Genomic DNA, 15,509 nt, shown 5'->3' on the forward strand with positions numbered 1-15,509 from the left:
CTACTTAACCTTCATGTTTCTTCAAAATTTTGACCATCTGTGTTTATTTAACCCAATGATCATACCAAGATTCCCTACATAATAATAATTCTCTGTCAAAGACTCAAATCTTAACAAGTCAATGACAAAAAGTCAAACACTATAACCAAGTCTATTTCCAACTCATATCAAGGTCACGCCTCAACCTTTTTTGCTTCAATTAATGGGTCGTCGTCATCAAAAAACGATTTTTTTGAAGAATTTAGTCACCATTTAACCAACAACATATACAAATCTCAATAACCATTTACTACTACTTATCAATTTCTCCATTTTCATCATCTCCCTTCACAATTGAAGAAGCATCACTAACAATCCCAACTTCACCACCTCTTTTTTGATATTTTTTCGATTTCGAAAGTTTATAACCATAATCCAACATGTTCTCATATTCTTCTTCTTCTCCTTTACTCTTCTTCCTACTATTAACAGTTAAAAAACCGTTGGCATAAGCTTCCAATGCTCGTGCAGTTGGTGGCCTATTTCGCGCCCCCTGCCTCCTCCCCAAACCACCACCATTTTCTTTCTCTTTACAACCAACAACATTTTCACCTCCTTCTTTCTGTGGGCCCCGCCCGTTTCTTTCATCTTTCACTTCCTTCACAAAGTCAACATTCCCACATTCAGGTGTAACATTCAAATCAATTAAATTCATCCCATGTGGGCTCCGCCCGTTTCTTTCATCTTCAACACTATCAATTGAGCTGCATCTTGAGTTAAAACTCAAATTTGATGACAACTTATTATTATTATTATTAGCTTGAGACGACGAACCCACATGAGATGATGAACACATATCTCGTTCCAAGCTAGACTCAACCTGACTGCACGCAGTTAACCTCCTACGCCTTTTTGCACGATGCCCTGAAATTTCTTGTTTCGACTTCCTACTCATATTGTCTTTCATAACAACTTTCCTCATGGGACCCTCGTCTGAATCCCGGGGTATTTTTCTGTCATCAAACACTTTCTGTTTCTTAACGCGCTCTTCTCGATCCACCAATTCTTTAGCTTTATCCGATTCATCACTAGAAACCAACTCGCTATGAATTTCATCAGAACGGCATCTCGAATTCAACTTCAACAGTCCCAAATCTGTTACCCTAACAACCTTTCCGCCACTTAAACTCGTATCAACAACTGTACACTTCATTAAAACGTTGCCTTTACTCGGGTTCGGAGCTCGCGGTTTAAGATAAAAGTGGATTTTCCGCTTTTCACGAAACTTGAGTTTGTCTTTTTCTTCTTCTTCGTCTTCTATTTTCACGTCAATTTTCTCGTTTTCCTCACAATCGAGTTCAATAAGTTGTGGGTCCAACGCAACTTTATTCAAAACATCCGTTACAGAATCCAAATAACCTTCTCCTTTGACTAGTTTTCTTGAGAACTTTTTAACACCAGGCATCAAGAACACTAAAGAATGTTTCCCGTTTGTAGCGTAATTGTACCCGCTCGGTTGTTCTGAGTGCCATCCTCGTGCAAGCAAACGAGGCCAAACCGCTTCCCAAAAAAGATCATTGGATCGAGCTTTACTTAGCCGATAATCACCGGTTAAAAACATGGCGATTTCCGCTGCAGTCAGAGACGAACAAGCTTTTCCAATCGGTATTTCGGGCCGAATGTGTATCGCTTGGTTTTCTTTAGTGGGTTCTATACCACTGCCTGTTAAATCTTGCTTACTTTTTCCGATTGCAACTGCGTCAATCAACATTTCGATCCCAATCAACGTTTTCAAAGAAATCATGTAGTGTTCGAGTGATATACCCCCTTCTTCAAATGTCCTAGAAACCTGCCATATCATCACAACATAAACAACAATATACATTTAGTAGCTCTACAGTTAAAAAAAAAAATGCAAATGGTGATGCGTAAACAATGGGTCATAAAAATACCGCAATGTTTTGGCATTAACAATGTCATATATCCATCATGTAACCTTTATTTTAGGGTAAATTATGCAAAAAATTATGTAACAGTTATCATCATCAAGCCAATCTTAATCAGTAAATCATGCTTATTAATGAACTCTAAAATCATTAGCCAACAGATTGTATCTATAGTCATGTAAATTACGTCATCAGTTACTTAATTACTGCAAGAATCAACAGTAAATCTCTGATTAACTGGAACCATGAATTCAAAAAGATCATCCATTGACTAACATCAGTATCAGTTACCAAGTCATCATATTCATATTCATATAGCATTAACATTAAAGTAACATCAACATCATTAACCGTTAACCGTTAACAATCAGCTAAAGAAACAAAAGAGTATACATTATTCTTCGACATTCAAGTAAAAGTAAATATCAACTATGTAAAAAAAATTAAATATAAAAGATACAGGATTTCGTTTAACGTACCTCCATGAGCGAATTCTGGCACTCGTGAGACACACGAGGAAACAAACGAGCAAGAAACTCTTGTTGTCTTAATCCACTAAATATCCGTTGTCCTAAAACGCACTTTTTGCCTCTGCTTTTTCTACAATCTGACCATCGTTTATATTCATCGCCCCGATAAAACTCACCATAATAATACGACAATATCTCCCCGATCTTTTTACTCTCCATAAACCATTTCACCAAAACAAAATTCTTCTCGAATATATACAACCCCAGCACAAAGCTACGTTTTTCCATCTCACTCCATGTTTTCAAAACGCACCCAGGAACAAGAACGTTATCCATATTATCGTTCATATTTTTTTGATTAATCCAAACTACTGGTATATCTAATCCTATCAAGAACTCGTTCGGTATGTATTCAAGATACTCTGAAATCGTAATCAGTGATGGGATTTCGGTTTGGTACTCGTTACCCACACGAGAAACGTTTACTAATTTTCCATACAGTCCAGACGCGTACGTTTGCGAAATAGGTGAATGTTTTCTTGACATTTTATCACTGATACAATCATCATTGTTCTCCATTTCAATCCAACTTTCTGCAACTATAACACAATAACAATAACTTAACTATAGTTGTTAAAAAAACAGCAACAAAATGAGGCAATTTGGTAACAGTCTAACAGAACATAAGTCAGTCAGCAACAAACCGAGTATCAAAATAACCGTATTACATATACGCAACAACAATAACAAAAAATGCATCTGTCACTGAAGCATTATACATTTATACACCACTGCAAAAATAAAGGAACTATCTATAAAAAAACAAACACAAGCTGAAAAAGCAAAAAAGACATATTTTAACATCCATAAAATGAATAACAATCAGGAATTTGTTAACTATTCACAAGGTATCTTTTACATATACTTTTTTCTTATACATAGTATAGATGTTTAATAAATATATGAACCTAGATTAACAATCATATTAGCCAGAAAAAAAAAAAAAACCATTTTCTAAAAATAGATAAACAAAAAAAAAAATACATACACACAAAATGAACTTTAATTAAATAAGTACGGAGTATTAAGACAGTGTGACCCATGAGACTAAACATGAACGATAATCAGTCACACTGTTTTGGAACTTTAACAAATCAAGAACCCTCCCTTAGTAACAATAAATAAAACATTCAAATTTTTTCAGTAAAAAAGTAAACACTTTGATACAAATCGGAGAAACCCAATAATATAAGCAACACCCAAATTACAACAATATTCACAAGAAATAAAACAATAAATTATAAAGATTTAAGTAGTACGGAGTACATAAACTCGTAATGTGATCCCACCGAAGTAAACAGCATAAAATTAGTGAAAATACAAACAAAATACAATAAATACAGCAAACCGCTAACATATACAACTATAGATACAGCAAAAAACACAAATCTTGAGATGATATACAGTTTGAGTAAATAAGGGGGTTTACAGCAACTTTATTACACGAATATATATATAAAAATATAGGAAAATGCTAATGACAACCCTTAGGGTTGTCATTAAGAATTAAATTGATGCAAAAATTAATAGTACATAGAGTAGTTATTTTTTAAGAGGTGGTTGATTTTTATTAATGTACAAGTAGTTTTTGCATGTCCTAACCTTTTAATGACAACCTCAAGGGTTGTCATTAGCATTTCCCATACCGTTTTACAGCATTGATTTATGGTTGTTGTTGAAGGAATGAAGATGAATACATGCAAAACGTGAAACATGATTAGTTAAAAAAGATTAAGATTACCTTGTTGTTGTTGAGGGTGAATCGCTGCGTAAGTTAAGAGAACCCAAAATTAGAAAAAGAATTGTAACAAAGAAAGAAAGCGAGAGAAGGTTTTTTATTTTAGGTTTTTTATCTTTTTTATTTTTGTTAAGTGAATAGACCATATATATGGGGGTTGTGAGAGAAAGAGGAGATCGGGTCTAGTACGGCCTGATCCGGTCCGTTTACGAGATGAAATGATATTGTCACGCGCGGTTGATAGCGCGTAAGTTTACACTTGCATGCATCTCTAACTCACATAAAGCGTGAGTTATACATCCAACTTATCACTCTCTTAATTACTTCTCTAATCACCCTCCACGTGTTAATCGTCACAATAATCCAAAATTTTATTTGTTAATTACCCAAAAAAGCATATGTCCCTATCATCTTGGTTAACATATAAATTACAAAAAAAAAATAAAAATAAATAAATAAACATACAAGACCAAAAAAACGTTGTACCCTCTCTCTTCAAACTCCTCACACCCAACACCTTTCAATCACCGATTATGGCCTCCGGCGTCCGTGTTATACGTCGACGCTACACAGGTTTAATCCGCCACATTTTTACGCACAAACTGGTATAAATTTTGTGCAGTAACTCCGGTTTACTTAGACTCGCTGGAATCGGATTAACGAACAATGAAGCGGCGGAATTAATGTTTGAATCACCAAAATTCAATTACATGTATCTTAATGTTGATCACAATAACCATTTCTACTACAAGTTTGTTGTTATTCATGTAATTGAATCGTCCACTTTTTTAACAAAATTTGGATGTTAATATTTGGGTGTTTTGATGTTAATATTTGGGTGTTTGGATGTTAAATTGAGTCGGTGGAATCAAAAATTAGGTGTTAATATTTGGGTGTTTTGATGTTAATATTTGGGTGCTTGGATGTTAAATTTAATCACTGTAATCAAAATTTAGGTGTTTGAATCACTTATTTTGTTATCAACTACTACATGTTAATATATTTTTAACAATTTCTTAAGCATCTCCTACCTAAAATTACTATATGATTTGCACCACCCAAACTGAATATTTCTTAATAATTGTGATTCTGATTTATCAGTTAAGTTGTGTTCAAAGTTCATCTTACATATTCATATTATTATGCTTAAAATTTAATTTCTGAATTTGTTATTGATCAAAATAATTTCATAGCCTTGATTTAGGGAAGTCAAGGTAATATTTTTATTAATTATTAGGGTTTATATTTGGTTTCTTGAATTAATTATTCATATCTGTGATTTTTGAATTAGGGCAAATGAGGAACTTCTTTTTAACCTATCCTGTATTTTATCATGTTGTTATTGTTATAACCACAAAAGGAATTGATGACATGTCTCTCAAGGTAATATGTGTATTTTGAATTGTATAGTTCAGTTTTGTTAAACATGTTTTAAACAAATAAGTTTTTTATTTTTTTATGTATGCCATCTAATATAGCAAGAAGCATATGATTATGAAGATGTAAGCTGTAATGGTTGCATTCTTATTACTGTGACATGCCACGTTTGAACATTGATTATCATTAGGTATATAAATATAAATATAATATGTAGTGACGTATTATATAAATAAAAACTTGAGGTCTTTAAATGTGGTAATTTTTTTTTTTTTTTTTTGTCCTTTGCATACTAATCATCGATATTTATTTGTCTTTGATGATGAAGGTAAACTATTGGTTAGAATCATTGGAACTAGAGGTCTCATCCAAATTAACAGGTCAGGCTTCTTGAATTAAAATGTCGAGCTGCTTGAATTACTCCATTAGTGGATTCTAATATACGTAAACCTGTTGCTTCTTGAATTAATCCGTTAGTGGATTCTAATTTGGTAAACCAATTGCTAAAATTGTTCAACTATAAGGTTCAATTCATTTTTACGTTGTTTTGGTTTACATCTTTTTTTATTGTGTGTAGGTGGCAAAATAAGCGGGTCAAGCTAAAAAGTGGAAACATTTTTACCATAAAAAAATTGGTTTAGAAGTATTCCGGTCAACCTGGACTGACCCATTTTGACCATAAAAAAGTTTGTCATTTAAACATCTTATGTAACTTTCTCGACTCACCCACTTTGATAAATTTAAAAGCTTTTAAAACGATTGGTATGTCCATTTGCCAGATACACATCATGTGTTGTTGGATGTCCAATGGAAGAATTTGTTAATTTATTTGGTTTGTTGTGTATTGTTGTATGTACTTTGAGCTATAAGCTATCAGGGCATTATGTGTTTGGGAGGATATGGAATTTGGCTCCAAAAAAGGCAGGTTAATAATTTAGTATATATTAAGTATAAAGTTAAACTTTGTGGAATAATTTTCCAATTCATGATTTTGTAATCAAACAATTTCTGTTAAGTCTAATGGTCAATGTTTTGCTCATGCCAAAATGTTTGGTTTTGTATATTATAAGCATGAAGTTATACTTTTAGTAGTCTTTGGATTGAAATTTGGTAGTATTAATTGCTCGAGGTAGTTACTTGAGTTATATAATTTTAAAAATTGAGTATGAAGTTGGAAAAATTCTTTCTTTGACTTTTAAAAGTCAGCTGTCATATTTGGACTTTTTTCATGAATCTCAGAGTGTTGTCTTAAGTTACTATTACTATTAGTACTATATAGTGGTTTATTAGGGACTGCTGGTGTATTATTCAGACTATATTGACTTTTAAATGAGAGGTGCTTTAACATCAGTTTAAATGAAGTCGAAAGTCTTTAAGGTGAAAGTCTTTAATCAAGTTTTTAGTTCCTTTTCCTTCAATGTATATTTGGTTTAACATCTTTTTAAACACTACAATTATTCAAGAAAGTTTCATGTTGTTGCTTCTTTATTTTGTTTATTTCTTGATGTAACCACCCATTCGTTTGCAATTTAAATATCAGAGTTTCTTTGCGTTTGGTTCTATTTATTTCGCAGGCTATTGCGATAATCCAAGCCCACCCGATTGTAAGTCCATTTTTTTGAATACTTGAATATACGAAATCTATTATGATATCAGTTCGTTAAATTATTTTAGGGTTGTGTCCAGTTTTGTGTCTTTGTAATTGTTAGGAAGAGAGGATCGCCTGGACGTTGGGAGATACAAATTTGAGAGAAAAACAACTCTATTACTCACAAGAATAGATTTACAGAGTATTACAAAACTCTTACAAAAAAAAACTCTCAAAACTCACACACACTTTCAAGGTTGTGATTACACTTCTCTGAGTGATTTGGGATGATTTACAATTGAGGTTTGCACCTCTATTTATAGTAAAAATTCTATGGCGGTGGAAGGGTGTGAACGGAGATGGTGGGCGGCCGTCATCGTGTTCATCTTTGTTTCTTCTACATGGTGTTCAAAGAAGGCTACTTTGAACATCTAGAAGGTGAGCTTCTAGATTGTAGGCTGGAAACTTTCAATTCTCCCCCTCCAGCCGAATCCACGAACATTCCAGTTATGTCTCTGCATAACTCCAACTTCTCTCGAGTCACCACCTTTGTTAACATATCCGCAGGATTCTCCTTTGTATGGATCTTTACTAGTCTCAACAGTTGTCGATTAATTACCTCGCGTATCCAATGATAGCGAATATCAATATGTTTTGTACGGGAATGGTACATGGAGTTCTTGCTCAAATCTAGAGCACTCTGACTGTCGCAATGTACCTTGTACTCCTTTTGCTTGATTCTAAATTCTTGTAGATAACGCTTTAACCACAACATTTCTTTTCCAGCTTCTGCGGCAGCAATATACTCTGCTTCAGTTGTGGATAATGCAACACACCTCTGTAGTCTTGACTGCCATGAAACAGCTCCCCCTGCAAAAGTGTAAATGAATCCTGAAGTAGATTTCCTACTATCAGGATCTCCGGCCATATCCGCATCTGTATAGCCTTCCAAGATTAGATCAGCTCCCCCGTAACAAAGACATAGATTCTTTGTACCTTTAAGATATCTGAGAATCCATTTTACTGCATCACAATGCTCTTTCCCGGGGTTCGAGAGAAAACGACTCACCGTTCCCACTGCATGAGCAATATCGGGCTTTGTACACACCATTGCATACATCAAACTTCCAACTGCTGAAGAATATGGTACTGAAGACATCTCCCCGATCTCTTCCTTGGATGAGGGACAAGAACTCTTGCTTAACTTGAAATGGTTAGCTAATGGAATGCTAACAGGTTTGGCATTGTTCATATTGAAACGTGAAAGCACTCGTTCAATATATTTCTCCTGAGATAGCCATAACCTTTTATTCTTTCTGTCTCGGGTTATTTGCATTCCCAAAATCTGTTGAGCCTGTCCTAAGTCTTTCATGTCAAAAGACTTAGAGAGTTCCTTCTTCAGCTGGTTGATCTTCGTTACGTCTTTCCCTACGATCAAAATATCGTCTACATAAAGTAGAAGAGCAACGAAATCTCCTTCAGAAAACTTCTGAATGTAGACACACTCATCTGCTGCAGTTTTCTTGTACCCGTGACTCACCGTGCACGAGTCAAACTTCTTGTACCACTGCCTAGGTGCCTGCTTCAAACCGTACAAACTTTTCTTCAGCTTGCATACGAGGTTATCTCCTGAAACCTCAAAACCTTCTGGCTGTTCCATGTAAATTTCTTCATGTAAATCTCCATGAAGAAAAGCTGTGTTTACATCCATCTGTTCAAGCTCCAAGTTCATACTTGCGACCAATCCAAGTATGACTCTAATTGAAGTCATCTTGACTACTGGTGAAAATATCTCGTCAAAATCAATCCCTTTCTTCTGTTGGAATCCTTTGACTACAAGTCGTGCTTTGTATTTCACCACTTTTCCACTACCATCCTTTTTCAGCTTGAACACCCATTTATTTTTCAGTGCCTTCTTCCCGCGTGGAAGTTCTACAATCTCATAAGTTTGATTTTTCTGCAGAGAATCCATCTCATCCTGCATTGCGAGCAACCATTTTTCTTTATTCTTATGAGTTACTACTTCATGAAAACTCTCCGGTTCTCCATCTTCAGTAAGTAGAAGGTACTCGAATTCTGGATATCTACTCGATGGAATCCGACCTCGTTCAGATCTACGAACTTCTGGAATATACTGAGGAGATCCACCATCATCTTCGCCTTGTGATGGTCCTGGAACGTCTGACAGATAGGGTTGTGGCTCCCCCTGCTCAGCACCGTCATTTTCCTCATTTTCTTCTACTTCTGGCATTTCTTCCTGCACTGAAAATTCATTTCTCATGAATGATTCCGTTGTTGCCTCTGGCACCTGAGCAGCAACATTTGACTTCTGAGATATTGTGGGCTTTTCAATATCTTCTATTGTCTGGCTTTCATGGAACACCACGTCCCTACTTCTGATCACCTTTTTCTCCTTTGGATCCCATAATATGTATCCAAATTCTTCATCTCCATAGCCTATGAATATGCACGGAGTGGTCCTTGCATCCAGCTTCTGCCTGAGCTCCTTGGATACATGTGCGTACGCCAAACATCCAAATACTCTTAAGTGAGAGTATGATGGATCCTTTCCAGACCAAAGTTTCTCCAGAACTTCAAAATTCAGTGGTACTGATGGAGATCGGTTGATCAAATAACAATCGGCTCTGACTGCTTCTCCCCAGAATGGCTTTGGCAGCTTAGTCATACTGAGCATGCTCCGAACACGTTCCATGATTGTTCGGTTCATTCTTTCTGCTATACCATTATGTTGAGGGGTACGTGGGACCGTCTTCTCATGTCGGATGCCATATGATCTGCAATAGGCATCGAACTGCCTGGAAGAGTATTCACCGCCGTTGTCGGATCGAAGACACTTTAACTTCTTTGTCTCACGTTCTACCATGACATGGAACTGTTTGAAGTAATCGAACACCTGGTCCTTCGTCCGTAAGAAATATACCCACACCTTTCGAGAAGTATCATCGATAAACGTCAGAAAGTATCGATTGCCGCCAATTGATTCAACCTCCAAGGGACCGCAAACATCAGAGTGTACCAGACTGAGTAACTCTGATTTTTTCGTTGAAGAGGAATTAAACGAGACTCTATGCTGCTTACCAAACAGACAATGATTGCAAGGATCTAGTGCAGCATCCTTGTCTACATTGATAAGCTCCTTCTTTATTAGGGTAGACAACCCTTTCTCACTCATGTGACCGAGTCTCTGGTGCCATAAATTTTGTGAAGCCTCCTTTTCTGCAACATTAATGCTGTCTGTGCAGATCTTCACATGAGTCTTGTACAGTGTGCCACAAATGTGTCCTCGAGCGACTATCATAGCGCCTCTTGACAATTTCCATGTGCCTTTACTGAAATGACTATCATAGCCCTGTTTGTCGAGAGCTATCCCAGAAAGTAAATTCAGCCGAAGATCTGGCACATGGCGGACATCCTTCAGAGTGATTGTGCTCCCAGAACTTGTCTTTATCCTGACATCTCCAATTCCGACAATCTCAGCGGAACTGGAATTTCCCATCTTCACAACTCCAAAGTCACCAGCTTTGTATGTTGTGAAGTATTCCTTGTATGGAGTCACGTGGTAGGAAGCTGCAGTATCTACCACCCATTCTGTTTCTTCTCGTGAGACGTGAAGGCATGTCTCATCATGGGTTGAACAATAAGCTACATCACCTGTGATAGCAACTAATGTTTCTCCACCCTTATTCTTCGGCTGTGAACTGCTTTGACCTTGTTCCTCTTTTAATCTATAGCAATTCTTCTTCATATGTCCCTCTAATCCACAATGATGACATTTATATGTTGGTTTTCTGCCATCAGCTGACCTGCCCCTGCTCTTACTTCTGCCTCTCCATTTATTTTTGCTACTCATTCGCTGTCTCTCCCGATTCTCTGTGACAAAGGCATGGGTCTGATCTGTGCCCATGTCTTTTCTCCTTGCCTCTTCACTGAATAGGGCATCCTTGACCATTGACATGGTAAGTTTGCCATTCGGGGCTGAGTTGCTGAGTGTTACTACCAGCGTTTCTCAACTATCGGGAAGGGAACTAAGTAGCAGTAGCGCATGAACTTCATCGCCAAGCGGCATCTCTACAGACGATAACTGGTTGACCAAGCTCTGGAACTCACTGGTATGCTCGGCAACTGAAGTTCCACTTTTGAGCTTCATGTTGACTAAACGCCTCATCAGCAGGGCTTTATTCCGAGCAGTCTTGGCCTGGTACATGTCCTCCAACTTTTTCCAGAGGACATATGTGTCTGTCTCTTGTGCAACATGGTGGAAGACACTATGATCAATCCATTGACGGATCTGACCAATAGTTTTTCGGTTTGATTTCTTTCACTCTTTCTCTTTGGCAGAATCAGGGTTTATACCCTTCAATTCAATAGGATCGAACAAATCCTTACAGCTGAGGAGATCTTCCATTCGAGGTTTCCACAACGTGTAGTTTGTGGCTGTGAGCATAATCATAGCTCCGAAAGATGATGTTGACTCTTCTGTGGACATTATCACCTTACAAATAATTTTTCAACACAAACGGGGTTGAATTGTAGAAAACAGAGATCACCGTTACGTCCGGAACGGTTGAAAATGGTGGAATAGACACTTCGCGGCTTAAATTCCACTTACGGGGCAAAATTATAATTTTTATAAACTTCAGGGACCAAGAATGAAATTCTGAAAATTTCAGGGACCAAATTGTAAAATTTCAGAATTGCTACAGTACTACTACAGTACTGCTACATTACTGCTACAGTGACGCCAGCTGCTACAGTGAATTGCTACAGTGATCGTCTTCTCCGGCAAAAAATTCCGGCACCGGTCGTCTTCTCCGGCGAGTTGACCAAACTTTGACCGCGTTTTCTGGGCTCGTTATAACTCCGTTTAAGTCGCCGTTTTTTGCGTTGGACTCGGTTCGACGAGACGAATCCAATGGTACACTCAAAATTGAATTTTTAGAAAACTTCAGAAGACCCAAAAACTCAACCAACGTCTCTAACCAAGCTCTTGATACCACTTGTTAGGAAGAGAGGATCGCCTGGACGTTGGGAGATACAAATTTGAGAGAAAAACAACTCTATTACTCACAAGAATAGATTTACAGAGTATTACAAAACTCTTACAAAAAAAAAAACTCTCAAAACTCAAACTCACTCTCAAGGTTGTGATTACACTTCTCTGAGTGATTTGGGATGATTTACAATTGAGGTTTGCACCTCTATTTATAGTAAAAATTCTATGGCGGTGGAAGGGTGTGTACGGAGATGGTGGGCGGCCGTCATCGTGTTCATCTTTGTTTCTTCTACATGGTGTTCAAAGAAGGCTACTTTGAACATCTAGAAGGTGAGCTTCTAGATTGTAGGCTGGAAACTTTCAGCAATCTGTATTATAATAAAAAAGTGAATTGCTTTAGTATGAAGTTTAAGTACACAAAGAAAAAAATTGTTCTTTTTCTAAGTTTAGTTCCTCAAGAAGCAGGTTACATTATGTTTTGGTATTCCTAAATCAATAATTTGTTAATATTTATGATGAGTCATGCTATACTCTAATGCTCATACATAAATAAACATGTCAGATGCTGGAATAGTTGTAGATATATATGGACGGAGTATATAGGCAATATTACAAGCATGAAGTTTCACTTCTCGATGAAGAAGAACTCATTTGGAGGTACCACCAAGCCATATGTAATATGTAATGTTACTCTTCCCATATTTTCTTATTGTAGCAAATTAAGATCAGATCCAAAATATTAGAGTATTTAAAGGAGTTATCTTGAGTTGGTTCTAATGCCAATGGGTCAAGGGGGTATAATTTATCTTAGGCCAGGTTATCATAGGCTCATATTTGTTTTTGTGATCATATTTACAACATTAATAATTGTCGAATTTTGAAAGAAGTTTCAAAAAAGAGGTGGCGGTGACCATTCCGAGCCAACCATTTATACTTCATTGCACGTTTAAGTTTAACATGTTCTCTAGTTATCTTTAGTCACTAACTGTGGTTCTATCGATTGTTTACGCATTTATATACCTTATAAAATAACAGTTTTTATCTTTCAGAATCCAAATCATTCATTTGGCTTAACAAAAATGACAAAAGGGTGCAACGTCAATCACATCTATAATATGGTGGGGAACATGAATCTTGGTTTCACTTGCCACCTCTAATCAATTTTATAATTTTTTGAATGTTATTTATAGTGAATTACTTTATATTTGTTATAGTTAGCTCCAAAACGCAAGCTTGCTGTGGATAAATGTGAATTCGTGACAGGTTACTTATTTAGACCTGAACTATAACACACTGTTAATATAGTCAATTGGACTGAACTTTATTAGTTTAATTAGTACACATAGCCTTCTTTTTCATAATAAGCAACCTGATATCAAATGCAAGGGTGTTGCCAGTAATGATGGGTGAAATATTAATTTATGCCTATTTCCTCCAACCTAAGGTAACTTCACTTATAGTTATTAAACATTTTGTTTATACTATTTTTGAGTATTTGTGATGTTATTTATGCAGAATGTTTGTTACTACCTTTGTTAATAATGAGCATATATCTATTGATGATCAAAGAACATGGTGTTTTGATATGTCAACAAGGCCTCTTCCATCTACTTCACTAGTAATCATCGAGGTAAATGCTTTTCGCACTCGCTTTCATATTTCAATTTTTCTTGGGTATAGTTATCATGCACTGACCTGATGTGATTCAATGTACATTTTATATGTGTGATATTGATGGATTTTCAACTTTTTTTTTGTCAATATGATTAGTAGTAAATATGTAGTAGATTAGATATATGATGAATGTTGTTTTAACTGTTTTAGCACGTTACCATGTTTAGGTAATTGAAGGTATATGGTAAATGTCTATATCTATTAGCTTTACAGATGTCACGTGTATACGTTTGATTATGAATCATGATACTTGACATCATTGCCATTGGTTTGGGGTGTCGGGCTCAATTCTTCTCTGACTTCTCTTATGCACTTCTGCCCGAAGGTGATGGGTGTACTTTACGATTTAACTCTCGGTCATCTCTCTACCAAAAACCAACATGTAAGTTGTTTTAATTTGTAAGAATGCATTTTAGTTTTAAGTGATTGAATTGAAATTGTTACGGCTGTTTATGTCAACATGAACGGGTCGGTTAGGTTGGGAAACGAGGTTGAACGGGTCGATTTCACTATGTATTTATCAAAGTGAGCTTATAATACCGTCGAACGATATAGCAACTTTTAGTTTATTAGATGTACAAATATACTTGTCATATTTATCTTATGATAAAGACAAATAATATAGCGCTTTACGTATCAATTTAATTTGCTTATTCACCTACGACTTTAGTAAACGTGCTTTATATCTTTATTAATCTTTACAACAATCCTTAGAAGAACTTGAATGCATTGGTTGAATTAAAAACATTGTTTCTTTACATATAATGTGTGATGTTCTATATTGACGTTGTTATGTTCATTTTTCATAAGTTCGTTAACATTTTATACTTAGTTTTATTAGGGTCTGCCGTGCAACGCACGGGCTCTTAAAGGCTAGTTGTAAGTTTATAACGTGACACTCTACACATATAAATAGTGTGTACATATACGAGTACATTTCTTATAAAAAAAGTGAGTAATTCGTACAATTTTTACGTATACATAATCAAATATGTGTTTCATAATATTGTACAATACAACACTGTAAAACATATTTAGTTGTGTATGGTTAAAAATTGGTTGTTTACGGATCATCATCCTTACAAAAAAACGTAATCAATGAACGATTTTTTTTTACTAAAAAACGATTACTATTAAGATGTTAAAACATCAAAAGATGTAGTAACCAAACAAGCATACAACGATACAACACGAGGGCTCGAAACTAGAAAACGTTACCCTCCCCGCTATCTAAAACCGAGCCAAAATGACACCCATAACTATTATTACGCTTAAGTGAATTTTTTAACCATTCGATCGGTTAAAAGTGGTTGGGTTAATTTGGTTAAATTTGTTAATGGTTAATTATAAAATGTAAAGACCCGTCCTAATCCATCTGGATGAAGTCTTCAACATTTGGTCTCATTGCGAGGTACTGACTTAAATATACCATGAACGACTCCATGTAATATGAGCAAATGCACAGCGGAAGATTTCTTTCATACCTGAGAAAAACATGCTTTAAAGTGTCAACCAAAAGGTTGATGAGTTCATTAGTTTATCATCAATATTCATTTCCATCATTTTTAATAGACCACAAGATTTTCATTTCCATTTCTCATAAATATACATCCCACACATAGAGATAAAAATCATTCATATGGTGAACACCTGATAACCGACC

At 35.8% G+C, this 15,509-nt stretch overlaps 1 protein-coding gene and 1 long non-coding RNA gene across 4 annotated transcripts; one reads left to right on the top strand and one right to left on the bottom strand.

The window, feature by feature from the left end:
- Window positions 1-292: 292 nt before the first annotated feature.
- Window positions 293-2,974, bottom strand: LOC139888218 (uncharacterized). Its single transcript, XM_071871243.1, has 2 exons — window positions 2,405-2,974; window positions 293-1,828 (listed from the first exon to the last, which is right to left on the bottom strand). The coding sequence occupies exons 1-2, from the start codon at window positions 2,972-2,974 to the stop codon at window positions 293-295; spliced, it is 2,106 nt and encodes a 701-aa protein (XP_071727344.1).
- Window positions 2,975-5,482: 2,508 nt separating this feature from the next.
- Window positions 5,483-14,519, top strand: LOC139891337 (uncharacterized). 3 transcript variants are annotated; one of them, XR_011773621.1, is made up of 5 exons: window positions 5,483-5,576; window positions 5,899-5,950; window positions 7,145-7,174; window positions 12,735-12,829; window positions 13,222-14,519. It is a non-coding gene; the product is annotated as an uncharacterized lncRNA (long non-coding RNA). The 3 variants fall into 3 exon arrangements; XR_011773622.1 differs by lacking the exons at window positions 5,483-5,576; window positions 5,899-5,950 and having other exon boundaries at window positions 5,963-7,174; window positions 12,735-12,853; XR_011773620.1 differs by lacking the exons at window positions 5,483-5,576; window positions 5,899-5,950 and having other exon boundaries at window positions 5,963-7,174.
- Window positions 14,520-15,509: the final 990 nt, after the last annotated feature.

Source organism: Rutidosis leptorrhynchoides, chromosome 2 (genome assembly GCF_046630445.1).
Source record: "Rutidosis leptorrhynchoides isolate AG116_Rl617_1_P2 chromosome 2, CSIRO_AGI_Rlap_v1, whole genome shotgun sequence".
NCBI classification, from domain to species: domain Eukaryota; kingdom Viridiplantae; phylum Streptophyta; class Magnoliopsida; order Asterales; family Asteraceae; genus Rutidosis; species Rutidosis leptorrhynchoides.

Excerpts from the sequence above, each read along its gene's own strand:
- LOC139888218 (XM_071871243.1), bottom strand. The coding sequence starts at position 2,974 with ATGGAGAACAATGATGATTGTATCAGTGATAAAATGTCAAGAAAACAT. Across the intron at positions 1,829-2,404 it reads GCCAGAATTCGCTCATGGAG|GTTTCTAGGACATTTGAAGA; the intron begins GTACGTTAAACG and ends ATGATATGGCAG.